Source organism: Fundulus heteroclitus, chromosome 9 (genome assembly GCF_011125445.2).
Source record: "Fundulus heteroclitus isolate FHET01 chromosome 9, MU-UCD_Fhet_4.1, whole genome shotgun sequence".
NCBI classification, from domain to species: domain Eukaryota; kingdom Metazoa; phylum Chordata; class Actinopteri; order Cyprinodontiformes; family Fundulidae; genus Fundulus; species Fundulus heteroclitus.
The window spans coordinates 19,512,417-19,528,464 of NC_046369.1; the positions used below are offsets into that span (position 1 = coordinate 19,512,417).

The window sequence follows — 16,048 nt, forward strand, 5'->3', positions numbered from 1 at the left end:
CCATCACATATACGTAGTTTTCATACCAGAGCATGAAAAGCCGTCTCCATTGAAGCCTTCTTTGCACGTACACCTATGCGATCCTGGTGTGTTGACACAGTCTGCATTGGGGTGGCAGCTGTGGTCCTCTGAGAAACATTCGTCATAATCTGAAGGGCAAAAGAGAAAGGTTGACCAAAACCGTTCTCGATTTTATTAAGAACAAAACAGCTCTAGACAAAATAAAGCAAATAAATGACATTTAAAATAAATAATTGGGGAATTAATCATCGGATTTTCAACTTAACTGAGTAGCTACTCACCCACACACTTGATGCCGTCTCCCACCCAGCCATCTCTACAGCGACACTTGAAGCTCCCCGGCACATTAATACAAGCGGCGTGCATGTCGCAGTTGTGCGCTCCAATCTCACACTCATCAATATCTGGAGGGGAAAAAAAACGACACAGTTGAAGAGCTGAGGCCATAAAAGTGACTTTTTATTTGATGCAGCTTTGCAAAGAACTACCACGAGCACGGGCATCAGTAAAAAGGGGATCTGACGTTTTTGAAGGCATCAGCAAAAACACTGAGATGAAACGTGCATCTGTAAGGGAGCTTTATTTGATTCTGCTAAATGTTGCAGATCTACTTTAATACAGACTAAACCACTTACACCACCGCCCCCCCTCCTAAGGGTCACATACAAAGAAAATATTTTCCTAAATATCGTAATAAAATGTTTAAACCACAGAACTGTTAACAGAAGCAAGCTCCTCATTTCAATCTTTTAGCTACCTGCGACTATTATACCTCTGTTTATTGTGTTTATAAATGTGTCCCATTAACTTGTATGGTTTTCTTATCTCTTTTACAAAGAATAACAGTTTTTGGTAAAGAAAAGGAATTACTAGCATATCTGCAGCGGCTGCTCTTGCTTCAGGAAAATCATGTGTGTGTACTTGTACTTGCAGCTGGGTGACAACATTTTTTGCTCGTTTTACTAGTAAAGTGAGGACTTTGATATAAAATGAAGATCTTTCTCAGGTCCTCACTTTTTTGGCGCAGGGGTTACGAGGTGTCGATAGGTTTAGGTTAGCTATATACTGGAGGGTTAGGCCATATAAACAAGGATGTGTTTGCGTGTGTGTGTTTGTACCTGTGCAGCCTGTGGATCCCTTTTTGACAAAGTATCCCAGTTGGCAATGGCAGATGAAGGAGCCTTTCGTGTTCTCACAGTCACCGTGGAGACAGATGTTTGGGTTCAAATCACATTCGTTCACATCTGGCCAGACAGGGAAGGATAGAGACCGGTCACACGAGTATCGCTTTCTCAACAGAGCTTAGGGTGATATAAAGCGAGTCTGACAGAGAAGGTCCCACAGTTAACTAAAACTGAGTCATAACATGTCTGAATCTATATATAGGTCAAAAAGAAAATAAATAATGTTGCAGAGAGGAAAAAAAAAAATAAAATGACAAAAGAACTTTAATGTATGATCCCCTTACCGATACATGTCCTCATGTCCATGGAAGCCATGAATCCATCAAAACAAAGGCAGCGATATTCCCCAGGAATATTGGTGCACTGGCCTCCATCACAGACATCTGGAGTCTCTTCACACTCGTCAATATCTATCAGACAGCAGGAATACTTTTCTTTACTATGTTACAAGTAACCACACTGATAGTGGAATATTTCTAACTTTAGTAAAGCATCTCCAATGTTTTATCACCTGCACACGTCCTGAGGTCCGGCATCAGAGCATAGCCCTCGCTGCAGCTGCACTCATAACTCCCCTCCGAGTTGGTACAGTGAGTCTCACAACCTCCGTTCATGATGGTGCACTCGTCAATATCTGCGAGAGGAGGTCATCGTTATAAAAAAAATGCACACACACACACACATCTCAGTCTCAGTGAAAAAAAGAAAACAAATGCATAAACTTGTACTTCAACTTGTATGAAAATGTTACTCAATGTCAGAATGAATTTTTGCACTCACCAACGCAGCCCTGTCTGTCAGGTGTGGCCTGGTACCCGATGTTACAGGAGCACTGGTAGGTTCCGGGCATGTTGACGCACTGCCCGTTTCTGCACAAGTTGTCACTCAGCTGGCACTCATTCATATCTGAATAGGCAAGCAAGTACAAACAGATGCACATTACTGAATGTAATGCTGAGAAACAACTTGCCTCTGACACATTTGTAACAAATTCTTAAGATTTAAGGATTTCCTGATTATTTCTAAATCCTTCATGGGTGCACATTAGGTTAAATTTTAGAACTTTATTGAACAAATAAATGGCCTCTTGGGCAATATTTGTATACTTTGTGTGCATTTCCACCTACCTTCGCAGACAGATGCGTCATTGCTGAGCACATATCCTGTGGGACATTCACACTCGAAGCTTCCATCTGTGTTCAGACAGGTTCCTCCGTGGCACAGCAGGGGGTTTCTCTCACACTCATCAATGTCTGTCATTGATTAGAAATTCCATTTTTAAAAAGAACAGTTAAAAAGGGGACGTAAAAAATGTCAAAATGAAGGTCAAAATGAATGTCAAAATGAGCTCTGTAGTTCAAACTTACCCATGCAGTTTTTCATCATCATGAAGCCACTTTCATAGCCTTCAAAGCACTCGCACTCAAAGCTTCCGGGGGTGTTGACACATGTACCGTGGCCGCATAGGTCAGGGGAGATTCGGCACTCATCAATATCTAAAGCAAAGGCACAAAACAGAAAAGAAAACGTTGTTTTTGTTTGATGGACTAATTGCATTTTAGTTTACATGAAAGTCACAGCCTCTGCCTCCGAGGTTCTGACCTGTGCAGTTCCTCTCTTCGGCCGTGAGAGCAAAACCGTTGTTGCACCGACACTTGAAGCTGCCGATTGTGTTTCTGCAAGTTCCATAAGTACACAGGCCCTGGAAGACTTTACATTCATTCACATCTGTAAAAAAAAAACACACATAAAAAAAAAAGCATTGACAAAGTGATTAATAAATAATTCACACTGTTGGACCAAAATGAGAACAGATGGTTCTATCACAAAGTAGCTCAGTTCACCAAATAGCATTGAGTACCTTTGTAGAAGGACCTGCCGGTGAGAATATCTCCTCTGTTGGCAAAGCCGCGACCTCTGGGACAGATGGTGCTGAACTCAGGTGTCCCTTGTTTAGGACATTCCTCACAATCGACCCCCCAAGCAGCGCCCACAGAGCAGCAGCACATGTCCACGCGGTACCTTCCCGGAAGGGGCTCACCGCACTCATCCTCGTGCCATTTCTTATAGCACTGCTCGCTGCGCATGTCTGGAGAGAGTTGGCAAAAACAAACTGATTCATAGTTCTGCAATCAGGCATAAGGAAGTTAAAGCCTTATCGCCCGAGCTCCTCTTACCCACACATAAGCGACCACTGCTGTCCAAAGTCAGGCCTGCAGCGCACTCACAACGGAACGAGCCCTGGGTGTTCACACACCGGCCATTCGTGCACACTCCAGGGAACACTTCGCACTCGTTAATGTCTGCGGAGGGAAGCGTTTAAGTTAGATGTGAAATACGTGCATAAAACATGCAAACTTGAGGGTCATTCTGTCTCCTTAGGGACTAGGGATGGAACCTAGCACTGGCTACAATCTTGAATATTTACCTTGTGCTCATTATCTCTTTATAAACAAATAAATACAAATACAAACTTTATTCTCCAGAACAAAGGGAACTCATAATACTGTTTACGACCATCAGTGACAGCTAAAGGGTCCATACAAAGTCATCACACCTCACTGTGATATGAAATATACGCACCTTCACAGACGAGGCCATTCATGCGAGCAAATCCTCGAGAGCAAGCCGTGTCTGAAGAAAAAAATACGTTATACTTCTATTGTCCGTATATATATAACGTATACATTTGTATTTTGTTAATAGTTACACCAATATGGATTTACAATATTTTATAATACTTCTGGTTGTAAAACATTTCCATACACTGATCCTTAATGTCTGAGTGAACGCTGATGGGGGACTAGCCAGCATTATGGACAGGACAACTGTCCTTTGTTGTCCAGCTTTGCGCTGTGCTGGGTTCTATTCAGGTTCAAAAAGGACCATCAATAGATTATCAGGATGGACACTTGGTGTATATAACCTTATTTTATCATGAGAAAATGGTTTTTGGTCTTTATTTTAAAGGCATATAATGTGGCTATATACCTTTAAGAGGCAGATGCTAGAAGTCATTGTGTGGAAGGGACGTTGTGTAATATAAGGAAAGACAATTTTCCAGAAACTGAGGGTTAATAATTATTGTCATTTGCTGTTGCAATTTTCAACAACAGAATTGGAAATGACGATTTTCATGAAGCCCTGCTGCTCTTCTGAATAAACCAGTGAATGTCAACTTTACACCAAATCTAAATAGCGTTGAGGGAGACATGTTGTATGAATGAGTGAACTAACCGATCTCGCAGGGTTCACAGGGGCTGCCCCAAGCGGCTCCCAGCGTGGAGCAGCACTCCGACTTCAGCGTGGCTCCGTTGATGTTCACCTCACAGCGGTTGTCCTGTATCGTGAGCCAGCAAGTGCTCTTCATGCTGTCTGTGGAGCGGCAGTGCAACAGAGAAGGCTTCATTTAAAATGTCCCAGTGGGGGTTTTTTTCAGGCAAAGAAACTGTTCTGTTTACACTCAGCATTTCCCAACCAAAAAAGCCTAAACAACAGGCTAACAAATGTGGTGAGAGAGCATTTTGTAATCCAAACAAAACGTTTGCCAAACCAGTTTCTCTCTATTAAACACATGTTAGTGGAACACAAAATATAAACCAATCTGCTGATTAAAAGATTATCCTGGCACATCAACATTATCACATAAACTTTCGCAACATCATGTTAATTCTGAAACTAATTAACCGTTCCTATTAGACTCTTAAACGATAACAATTTATCTCTGAGGCTAAAGATTAAGCTAGGTAAACTCCATAAATCAGTACATTTAGTCGTGATCTAATCCCAGACTCCTGCCTCCCTTCCTCATGAATTGAGGGAGTAACGATTTTCCACCAAATCCAGAAGACCACCCAACCACAAAAGCACACTTCACTTCCCTAATCTTGTTCCCCTGGGAAATATAGAACAGGAAACAGCAAAGCCTAAAGAATCTGTAGACCTCTGACTGAGGCAGCTCCTGCAATGTGTGAAATTTATGACTAACATACCAGTATGTGGCAAAATCTCTGTTCTAGTTGCATTCCCTGTCAGCCACATAGAAATTGATTACCTTAAAGTAGCAAACCGAAAGAAATGACATTTTAACTTCACAATATAATCTCATATTTCACTTCATGTTTAACCTGTTTCAGTTAATGCAATCTCCTTGTGAACCAAGGCTAAACACGGAGGAGTTCCTCTAACGAATGAAGAGGGTGTCTGCCTGTGCGGTGCCTCTTTGAAGCGTGAACTGCTCCACTGCTTGCTTACAACTTTATTAAAAAGAAATGTATTAAAATTACTTGAAAGAAAAGCCTTTCTGGTAATTCGTTTCTATGGATATAATTCACAGGGCATTTGCTATTAGAGAGGCACAGATAAATACCCACAGAGCTTCTTAAGACCCCAGTTTGCTCAATTTTAGGCTTGATTGGCCCAGATTTGGCCAGAAAGAACCAAGTTGTACTGAATACTACACTGATCAGCGTGGAAGTTACTGCGGGGATAACAAAGCTCTGGGGTTAGCTTGTGAAGTTTTAGGAAACATAAGAAACTTAAAAGCTATTTAAAAGGGAAACTTTATTTTCTGTGCGTTGAGGCCTGTCTGCTTTTTGTTATGGCTGCAAGAGTGAGAAGGAGCAAGAATTTTAACAGATAACGGGAACAATGGGTTAAGATACTTAAAATGACTTTAGGAGAAGCACAAAAGGCTATAAGTAAAGTTTCTAGAAGGTAAACTTTATTTTCCTTTGGGTTACTTAAAACAAAAACAGCTGTTGAGATGATATTAAAAGCCTCATCTGGTGATATGGCGCATTTTTAAAATTCGAGGCGTGCAAAGACCGAGGAAAATTTAGGGAGCTATGACTCTTTCATGGATTCCACAGTGCCACCATAATTTGCATTAAATGTTTGTCTTACCAACGCAGATGGTGTTTGTGGAGTCCAGCTTGCTGCCATGGGCGCACTCACAGTTAAAGGACCCGGCGACATTGCGACATATTCCGTTGATGCATGGGCTGGATTCACACTCGTTGATGTCTGAGACATGCAGAGACACACTTAAAGTCAGGGCGAAATAACCCCCAGCTTTTAGCTCGGTCAATGTGTGTGCACTTTTTTTTTTTTTTTAATCAGAAACACATCTGACTGTAAATCAACTCAACACATCTGTTAGCAATGCCGCCAGCAAATGATCTCCATAAATAGAAACAAAAAAAAAGATTAAAAAAACAACAACAAGACTTTAGCTGTGTGAGCGCTCACCCTCGCACGTCTCGGAGTCGGGTTTGAAGACGAACCCTTTGGGGCAGGAGCACGTGTAGGAGCCGGGGGTGTTTCTGCACAGCCCGTTGTCGCAAAGCAGTCGGTTCACCAGACACTCGTTGATGTCTGCCGACGAAGAGAAAACTCACGTTAACATCAGTATGATTTCTTTACATTGTTTGCTCATCATCACCACCCCTGCTCGTCACTTCAAACTTATTGAGACCCATAGTAAAGATGCTGGTGAAGATTCTCAGTCATCCAGGTCATGGTCAGTCCAAAAAAAAGTAAAAAACAAAGCAACTGGACTTGTTTTTCGTAGTTGAAGACGTATCGCTTCCTCTCCAGGAAGCTTTCTCAAATCAAAAAGTCTGGAGTAAGGTTACTCCAGACTTTACTCCAGACTTTTTGAATTGAGAAAGCTTCCTGGAGAGGAAGCAAAACATCTTCAACTATGAAAAACAAGTCCAGTTGCTTTGTTTTTTACTTTTTCAGGAAAGTAGTAAAGATGCGTATTAAGACTCACAACGAATCCATCTTTTTTGAACTAACATAATCTCACACTTAAAAAAGTAAGAAAATGAAACCTTGATTGGAAGAATTTTAGTCTGTGGGAGAAAAAAAAAAATCAAACGTTAGGAAATGTTGTTCCCCCGAGGCCCCTAGTGGCCATAAAATACGTAGATGTAACAGAAGTGTTTTTCATTGCTTGCTTTTCTTGTTAAAACTAAACCCCAAGTTGTCCTAGGGTATGAATATGACATTGAACTTCACGTTCAAGTTAAGATGTGTTGATCTTAATTGGTCATGAAGTAGCTACAAGTAGCTACACATACCTTGTTAACTTAATTTTCTAATAGCTATTGTGTAAGGAATATTTTAACAGTTTAAAACTTTTAAATTATGTCACTGTTTAAATTAAGCAACAGTGACAAACAAGGCTGGGCAAGGACTCATATTTATCTTGTGAGAAAGATGGTCAAGGATCTAAAAAATATCCAAAGTTCACTCCACTGTGCTCTAAAATTGCAGCAATCTTTTATATCTTGCAGCAATGAAAGATTTTATGAAGGCTATTTAAGCATCTCTAACACATGATTGTGATAATTACTTGCAAACAATTAATAATCACTTCTAGAAAAACCATAGGTCCATTTTGAGATGGTATACAATATAAGATTAAAGACTAAATACAGTGATTACTAAATCCCCATGACAGTCACATAACTTACTAATTGTTTACAATGTGCTGTCTACAAATTTCACAAAACAGTCATCTCCTGATGGTAACGATGTACCCAATTACTAGTTTTTGAGGTTCTGAATCTGCCTGAAATTCAGATCTCCATGAAATATAAAAGGGAAAGAAAAGGAGCCCCTGAAATGCTTTAATAAGACAACAATATATTTGCATTCATAGTGCCTAAAAGTGTTCATACAGGGGCATTTGTACATGTCTTCAATGTTTAAATGAAACCTAAACCGTTAAAAACATGATATATTTTTTTTCCACTGTAAAGTTAGGCACTCATTTCTGCTGGTTTGTCACATAAAGTCCCAGAAAATTAAAGTTTACAATTGTAAAGTAAGAAAAATTCAAAAGGGATCCAGGGGTTTGAATAATTTTGGCCGGCATACAGCTGTCCGAATGTGCAAGTCACAGACACAGCACTTAAATGGACCTAAGCAACGTGACTTTGACTAACTTTTGCAGCAAACAGCGGCTCTGAAACATCTGTGAATCCTCCCATTACAGGAAGAAATGCCACAACCTCGCCATCCAGTTCGCCCTCTGAAAAACAAACACAGACTCACCAACGCAGTTCTTTCCACTCGTGTCAGACTCGTAGCCAATGTTGCAGATGCAGCGGTAACTTCCTCTGAGGTTCTCACACACGCCGTTCTGGCAGATATCTGGGTCCAAGGCGCACTCATTGATGTCTAAGAGACCATCAAATGCAATTCAGACGATGTTGGAGACAAGCACGAATGAGGTAATGAGCTTTCAAAGGAATACGGACTTACCTCTTCCATCGGTTGTGATACCAATCCCACTGCTGCACACAGCCTGGAACTCAGCTGAACAACAAACATCAAACTGTTTAAACAACCTGATTTTGTGCTGTTTTTTTTTTTTTTCATTTCATTTGGACACAAAGATCCAACCTGAGTTTCTGGATGGGCAGGGTTGGCAGGGTTCTCCAAAGCCGTGCTCGGGATTAGCGCAGCAGCACTCGGACTTGGTGACTGCTCCCGGAAACGGACGCGAGCAAGTGCCCATTTTTATGGCCCCGTAGCAGGTGGTCCTCATGTGCGTGTCCACGCACACCCGTCCGTCGACGTCGACGGCCAGGCCCGGCGGGCACTCGCAGCGGAAGGACCCTTCACTGTTGATGCAGCGGCCGTTCATGCAGATGCCAGGTGTGAGACACTCGTCATTATCTGATGGTGAGAGGGTGCATGGGAAGACCAGAACATCACAACCACAGTATTTCATCATTTATACCAATAAATTGGCATACATTTATTTAGACATCCTTTTTACAGACAGGATTTGTCATATTATTTATAACTGTAACCACAACTGTAACTATAACTGTAACTGTAATAACCAACGTGCAATAACTAATGTGCAATTCTATTTAATACACTGTGCAATAAAAGAAGTGACTTCTGCTGCTATTACACCCGAATATATGTCAATACACACGCGTATAAGTCACCGTGAATGTACAGAAGACATCCTCTGCCTTATTTCTATTTTGTATTTTTATTTTCTTATCTACTTCTTTTTGATCCACGGTATAAACGAGGACACACTGTATATACCTGATGCACCTTGTCCTACTTTGGCACCTTCTTCTGATTACTGAGCCGATGTGACATGTGAATTTCTCCAATGTGAGATCAATAAAGCATATCTTATCTTATCTTATCTTATCTTATCTTATCTTATCTTATCTTATCTTATCTTATTTTGTCCCAACCTACTTTCAGATCAGAATTCTAGGCTTCTGGTTTTGTGCCAATGTACATATGCATGTCATTTTATTTCCCCTGGTAATTAACGTATTTCAGAAATCAGAACTTCAAGCGCATGTTCTTTTTTAAAAGAATGGTAACATTGAGATTTTGGCTAAATTGTTTAGGAACAAGTTTCCACCACTTCATTTCTCCTCGCTAAGTCGTACCGATGCAGTACCGCCCGCCCGGTGCCAGAGAGAAGCCCGGCTTGCAGATGCATTTGAAGCTGCCGTCCTCGTTGATGCACATGCCGTTGAGGCACATGTTGGTAGTGGCGCACTCGTCGTGATCTACCGGGACCAAGAAAAGTTTGGTGATTTCCATGAAGATGATTTTTTTTTTTTAACATGAAGCACAGCCTTGTTTTTTTTTTTGTTTTTTGTTTTTTTGCATTTGCTCCTCCTTACCAACGCAGTTCTTCCCGTCCGGAGTGAGCTCAAAGCCAGCATGGCAGATGCACTGGAAGCTGCCCTCCGTGTTGACGCAGCGGCCGTTGCGACACATCATTCCGTTTACGATACACTCATCGATATCTACACAGAGGTGAGGCCGTGTTCTGGTTGTGTTTGTGAAACATTTTTTGATCTTGTATCAATTATTTGTGCATGCTGACGGCATTCTCAGACATACCAATGCAGGCCTGTTTGGTAGGGGTGCCCTGGTATCCCTCGTGACACTTGCAGTGGTACGACCCAGGTGTGTTGACACAGTCGCCATTGATACATGGGTTACTCACACACTCATCCACATCTACAAGTGCACAGTAAAAAGCAGGAAGAAAATCACCACGACCCTAAGTAATCGACCAGGACTGTGATTAAGTTCCTCAAACTCACAGGAGATGGCAGTGCAGTGCACAAAATAAACTTCTCACTTTTGATTGCTTCGTGTTTGGTTCTACTCTTTAGTGCAGAGTGTATGAGCGCGTCTCTCACCAATACATTCCCCGCGGACGTCCTGATTGTATCCCATGTTACACTCGCAGCGGTAGCTCCCGCGAGTTGGGATGCAGCGTCCATTTAAGCACAGGTGGGTGAAATGTTGGCAAAAATCAAGGGTCTCATTCAGAGAAGCGGTGCCTTAGAGAACATAGCAGACACAAAAACACAAAAGAACAAATAAGAAACAGTTATCACAGAATTTAAATTGTGCAGACACAAACTTTTCTATTTCGCTTGATCACACATGCTTAATCGGATCCCCTGAAGCGACTCACCGATGTTCCGGTGGTTCGTGCCTCCTCCGTTATTGTCTCCGAAAGCCGTCGCCTCCTCCGTTGGTGTGTGGCTTTCCATTCCCATTACCATGGGGTATAGTGGGGAACTTGAATCCATAGTTTCCATTGTTGCTGGGGAAGTACCCGTTGGGGAAGGTGTGAGGGAGTCCTTGTGGGACACCCACGATGCACAAGCGCCTGAACTCATCTGGTAAAGAAAGAGACAAACAAACATTAAGTCAGAGTTTGCTGTGATTGTTTTGTTTCGCTCAATACAGGCATGAAACAAAATGTTTCATGTAAATCCTTACAAAGTAATACCAACTAAAAGTGTGATTAATGACTCAGAACAGTGGAGAGCTTAGTTAATGTTTAATTAATGTTTAATTAATTAATTAATTAATTTTATGGCAGCCAAAACATTTAATTGTTTAGCCCTGAAAAATACATAAAAAAATTAGACTTTTTTAGGCCACAGATCCCATCAAAACTTCCACACAACTCCTTTGAAAGTTTGTCTGCCCCTACCACCTATTTTTTTCTGCCACAACCTCAGTTGGTCATATGAGGGATTGCTGCAAAGCCATCGACAATGCAGACGACTGTCCCTGTGGCTCTACGCTCTTTCATGATGAGTGAATGCTGCTTGTCAAGACTTGATGCAATCTGCTGGGTTTCCTTAGATAGGAAAGTTTTTGACCAATCTGTCTGTATGAAGTGGCTTGAGATGACGTGTTGTGAATTTGTGCTATATAAATAAAATTAATTTGAATTTAGACGTCAACAGATGTCTTTCTGCGGATGTCTTTTTAACCTTTAATTTTTCAACCACTATTTTATTTTATTCAGACAGAAAGGCAACATCCTCTTTTTTATGTCTATTCACCAAAAATCTCCTGTGGTGGGAATTTGGCAATTTAAAGTAACATCCACTGTCTGATGATAAGAAATATACATATAATGTTCTGATTTGTTCAATAGATAAATCATGTCCTCCACAATTATTTGTGCAGGTCTGTGCAGTTTACAAGTAAAACAGGTTGTGTTTGTTCTCCATTTGGAATAATTGAAAACACAGTTTTAGGTGTGAGACAGTCTTGCTTCAAATTCCTGCCTAAATGAGGAGATGATGGGTGTCTGAATATTTTCCATCTCTCTCTCTTTTTTTTTGGACTTTTATCATGACATTATGCTTTTTTTTCAGGTTGAGTCAATGCTCCAGATCCAAATGTGCTAAATCTGTCTCGTCTCATTTGACATTAGTGCTGTTTTGGTTTGACCTGACAGCTACGGCAGCGTCAAGTCAGAGAAATCTATTATGGAGGAAAACCAAAGAGAGTTTGTACTGTCTGTCAGTAGCTGTGCGTACCTTAGCCTTAGCATAATTCATGTTCTCTCTTCTGTGTATGGCTCATACTCACCGGAGCCCCTGACAGGACACATCTCGGGGATCTGGCCCAAAGCCCAGCAGCGTCCTGTTTCACAGCAACACTGCATCTTTGTGTGCTGGCCATTCAGCTCTGCTGCACAGCGGCCATTAGCAAGAGCGGAGAAACAGGTGCCCACACGCTGATCTGGGAGCAGAGGAAAGAGATTAAATAGCAAAATTACTGAGCAGACCACTGCAAAACCAAGCAAAAATAAAGAAATGCAAATAAAATAAAGGAAGTTCATTTAGAAGTAAAGATTTCTTAATCCATAACTTTGATCATGTGTGAAGTTCAGTTTTAAAGAATGAGAAATCCTTTGTGAATAAGAACCAGCAACTACCGGCGTGTCCGTTGCAATCTTTTTGGGGTCTAGTCTCAGTTTCTGCTTTTATGTATCTAGTTGAATTCAGTTGCTTTTTCCCAGGTTTAAAAAAAACAATACAGCAATCAAACAGGCACACAGTGACCGTTACGGCACGTGCTTGATTAATTTTAAGGAGGTACACACAAGCCTCTGCACAGGTAAAGTAGTTAATTAGCACATGTTTAGGTGCCTTGCAAAAGTATTGATGCCACTTTAACCTTTTCACATTCTGTCCTAATACAACCAAAAATGTCCATGTAATTTTTGTTGGGGGAGGGAAAATTAAACAAAATTTTCAGGTTTTGTTTTCTTAACAAATAGAAAATCTGAAAAGGGTGGCATGAAGAAAGCCAATGTCGAAAACCCCCCATAAAAACAGTCAAATTTTTAGTTACAGTCACAGAGAAGACACAGTAAGACATTCTGGTCAAATAAGACCAAATTTGAACCAACTACGAGACATCACCCTGAACCCACCCTTTCCAGTGTGAACCACAGTGGTGGAAGCGTCATGCTGTGGGAATGTTTTTCTTAAAGCCTCAGTGTGTAAGATTTTCACACCGGCACACCATCTAAATGAATTACAAACGACTTTGCTGTAATAGCTAAGACGGAAGTGTGATAATGTAACCATGTCCTCGATGTATTAGCTATTGCTGATAGCTACAATCACTGTGTGAAATGGTTTTTGGCATTGTTGCCAAGCCTGCTTGTTATTTTCTAAAGTCGCTTGTAAAAAAACTTTTGGGCTCGTTTCTGAACGTGCAGTCGCTTATTTGGACTCTAAAATAAGCGACTATAAACAACATTAAAGTAGACCCAGCCTGTCGGGTTGCTGTACTACAGGCCGATATCCCTCTGCGTACTGTACATACATTCCCTTCCTCTGTCTCTCTCTGAGAGGGAGAGAGACGAACAAAACGACCTGTTTCTGCCCGGGAGGACAGAGTAGTTGCTGGACTACACTGTCCTGTTTCTAACAAAACAGCAAAAATAAACTTCACCGTTATATTAAATTAAGTTACCTGCCCAGCAGAAAGCCTGCAACCTCCGCATCAGTTCTGAGTCCCCACTCCCTCAGAATGATCTCGTTTCCACCTGGTAATAATAGCTACGCCAATATAGACTCTGCTTTTTTCCCGATTATTCATTTTTTTCTTGGTTACCCTCTCTTCCCTCTCGCTGGGCAAAGAGTATGGATGGTCCTCTATTTAAACAGAAAACAGCAAATAGAATGATCTACGGCCGTCTTTGCTTGTTTATACTCCTCCACCGACAGCATGTCTTTGAATAGAGGACAGATAAGGGAAACGCGTATGGCCGACAAGTTTGTCCCCTTTCAGCTTCTGAAATCAGAAATGGCGACGCAACATGATGCCTCCCAGGGGGTGCATTGACACCTATGTATTTATAAACTACTAACTCTAAGTTATGAGAACGCTTTCATTTTTGATGTGATGTTATTAGACTTTTCCAGAAAATGTATTTATGAAAGCAATACTTGATTTTTGCTAATTCAAAGCTAAATTAGTTGCACACTGTTTTTTCTTAAAGCCTCAGTGTGTAAGGAAAAAAAAACGCAGGTAATAGTTGATGGAAAGATGGATGGAGCTGAAAACCGGGTAATCCAGGAAGAAAACTGGAACTGGAGCTGAGATTGACCTCGTAGCAGGAAAATAACCCTAAATATCCGACTGGAGCTACAGAGGCATAGCCTGGAACAAATGTCCTGATGCATCACAAGCATATTTATGTAAATATTTCTGGTGAAATCGCTGCTGCATCTTTATCCTGAAATTTATTGCAATTTACTGTGATATTTCGAGCTGTACGCAAACTAAATTTTGTTCTGTACGCACTTTGTGCATGCAAAATGACAATAAAGTTGTCCAAGTCTAAGTCTATGTCTAAATGGCCCAGTCAAAGAAAAGATCTAAATCCAATCCTGAATAAAAATTCTCAGTACAGGTTTCACTTATGTTGTAAAGAAACATTTTCAACCATTTTCCTTCCACTTCTTAAGTATGTACCACATTGTGTTGGTCTATCACACAAACTCTTGATAAAACGCAATGAAGTTTGTGGTTGTAACATGACAAAATGTGGAAAAAGTTCAAGAAGTATGAATGAGCTTGCAACATACTGTTGTGAACCTTGAGTCACATTCAATCAAACACCTAAAAGAAAAGGCAACTAAAACTATAAAAACCCTAAAGGTCCTCTGACTGGCTTGCCCTCTCTATGGACCCAAGAAGGAAGCCTTTTTATGGGCTCTCAGCAGGAACGGTTGCTTGGGGCCTCGCCTAAATACCAACATCTAAAGGGCCCCCAAAAAAGGGGTCGTATTTGTTACGGTTTTCCAGGTCAGGGTCAGAGGGACAGGAGAGGGAGCTGGTGTTCAACAATGTGAATTAAGTAAGTAGAGAGTATGAACTTGAGTTGGTATGTTTGGGCATGGACAATTTTTAAAGAAAAAAAATGTAAAGTTTAGCAGTGAACATGTGGGTATTAACATGGAAACTGAAATAAAGTTAAAAATGGAGAAGAAAAACTAAAAAGAAGAGTGAATGGGGACAGGAGGGAGGGGCACAAGTCGATTAACCCACTAATGAGCCAGCAGTCTGGAATTAATCAGCTCCATGTGGAGCAATTCCTGCCTATTAGATTGAACATGAGGGGCTGTGCTGCTGTGCCGGGGAGCAGTGCACGTACACATGTACAGGCGAACCGGCGTTTGGGTACGCATTCCCCATATGCATCCACCAGAATGTACACAGACCACAAAATGTCCCAGAGGAATGACGGAGCTGTGGGCAACGGTGGAGGACAGGGGGAACAGAGGAGGTGAAGCTGTGGTCGGTGGGGTTTTCTCATGAAGAGGATTATGACTTCGATTAAATCCAGACCACCGTTTACTCCTTTTGTGTTACTCCGTCACATAGGGAGATGCTTTTGCTTGTGTTTTTAAAGACTGACTGTCTGGACAGGTCTTCCCCCACCCCCTACCCCCCTATCCCCCTTTTATCCATCCCAACTCTAAATAGCTCCCACTGGCCCACTTCAGCAGAGAGCAGAACATCCCTAAAAACACAGAACACACAGAAACATCTCCAGGCCAGAACAAACTTCCTGCTTCAAAAACAAGAGACGGAGAAAGCCACGAATCAGTCTAATTTTTTTTCTGTTTATGTAAGGATGTCAAAAAAAAAAGGAAGAGGACTTTCAATAGGAACCAGCGTGCATTATCTGCCATCAACTTCTTTAGACTCCTTTTAAATGCAGCTTTACGGTGTCTTCCAAACTATGCAGACCCAATTAGCTTTTCTCACGTTTTATTATCACAAACTTCTGTGTATTTTGTTCAGGTTTTGCCATAGATATCCAGATCAAGTTAGATTTCTACTTTGATCAAAAATGCCATTCTTACACATGACTATGCACTGAGGTAAACCACTCCATTATAGCTCTGGCTGTATGTTTGGTTTGGACTGTATGCTTTTCCCTGTTAGTGAAAAGTTGCTGCTTCTCAGGTTAACACATCACTGGTCCATAATTTCAT

The 16,048-nt window shown here is 41.2% G+C and overlaps 1 protein-coding gene across 1 annotated transcript in view; it reads right to left on the reverse strand.

The window, feature by feature from the left end:
- The window catches only part of fbn2b (fibrillin 2b), a 96,023-nt gene that overhangs the window by 24,283 nt on the left and 55,692 nt on the right, over nucleotides 1-16,048 (reverse strand). The window contains 25 exon segments of the mRNA XM_012877893.3: nucleotides 27-149; nucleotides 303-425; nucleotides 1,140-1,265; nucleotides 1,490-1,615; nucleotides 1,717-1,839; nucleotides 1,986-2,111; nucleotides 2,333-2,458; nucleotides 2,573-2,701; nucleotides 2,808-2,933; nucleotides 3,067-3,294; nucleotides 3,383-3,508; nucleotides 3,789-3,839; nucleotides 4,443-4,580; nucleotides 6,111-6,230; nucleotides 6,456-6,581; nucleotides 8,271-8,396; nucleotides 8,481-8,534; nucleotides 8,622-8,897; nucleotides 9,647-9,769; nucleotides 9,887-10,012; nucleotides 10,110-10,229; nucleotides 10,415-10,558; nucleotides 10,696-10,739; nucleotides 10,741-10,903; nucleotides 12,117-12,269. Of these exon segments, the coding sequence (XP_012733347.2) occupies nucleotides 27-149; nucleotides 303-425; nucleotides 1,140-1,265; nucleotides 1,490-1,615; nucleotides 1,717-1,839; nucleotides 1,986-2,111; nucleotides 2,333-2,458; nucleotides 2,573-2,701; nucleotides 2,808-2,933; nucleotides 3,067-3,294; nucleotides 3,383-3,508; nucleotides 3,789-3,839; nucleotides 4,443-4,580; nucleotides 6,111-6,230; nucleotides 6,456-6,581; nucleotides 8,271-8,396; nucleotides 8,481-8,534; nucleotides 8,622-8,897; nucleotides 9,647-9,769; nucleotides 9,887-10,012; nucleotides 10,110-10,229; nucleotides 10,415-10,558; nucleotides 10,696-10,739; nucleotides 10,741-10,903; nucleotides 12,117-12,269 (3,246 nt within the window).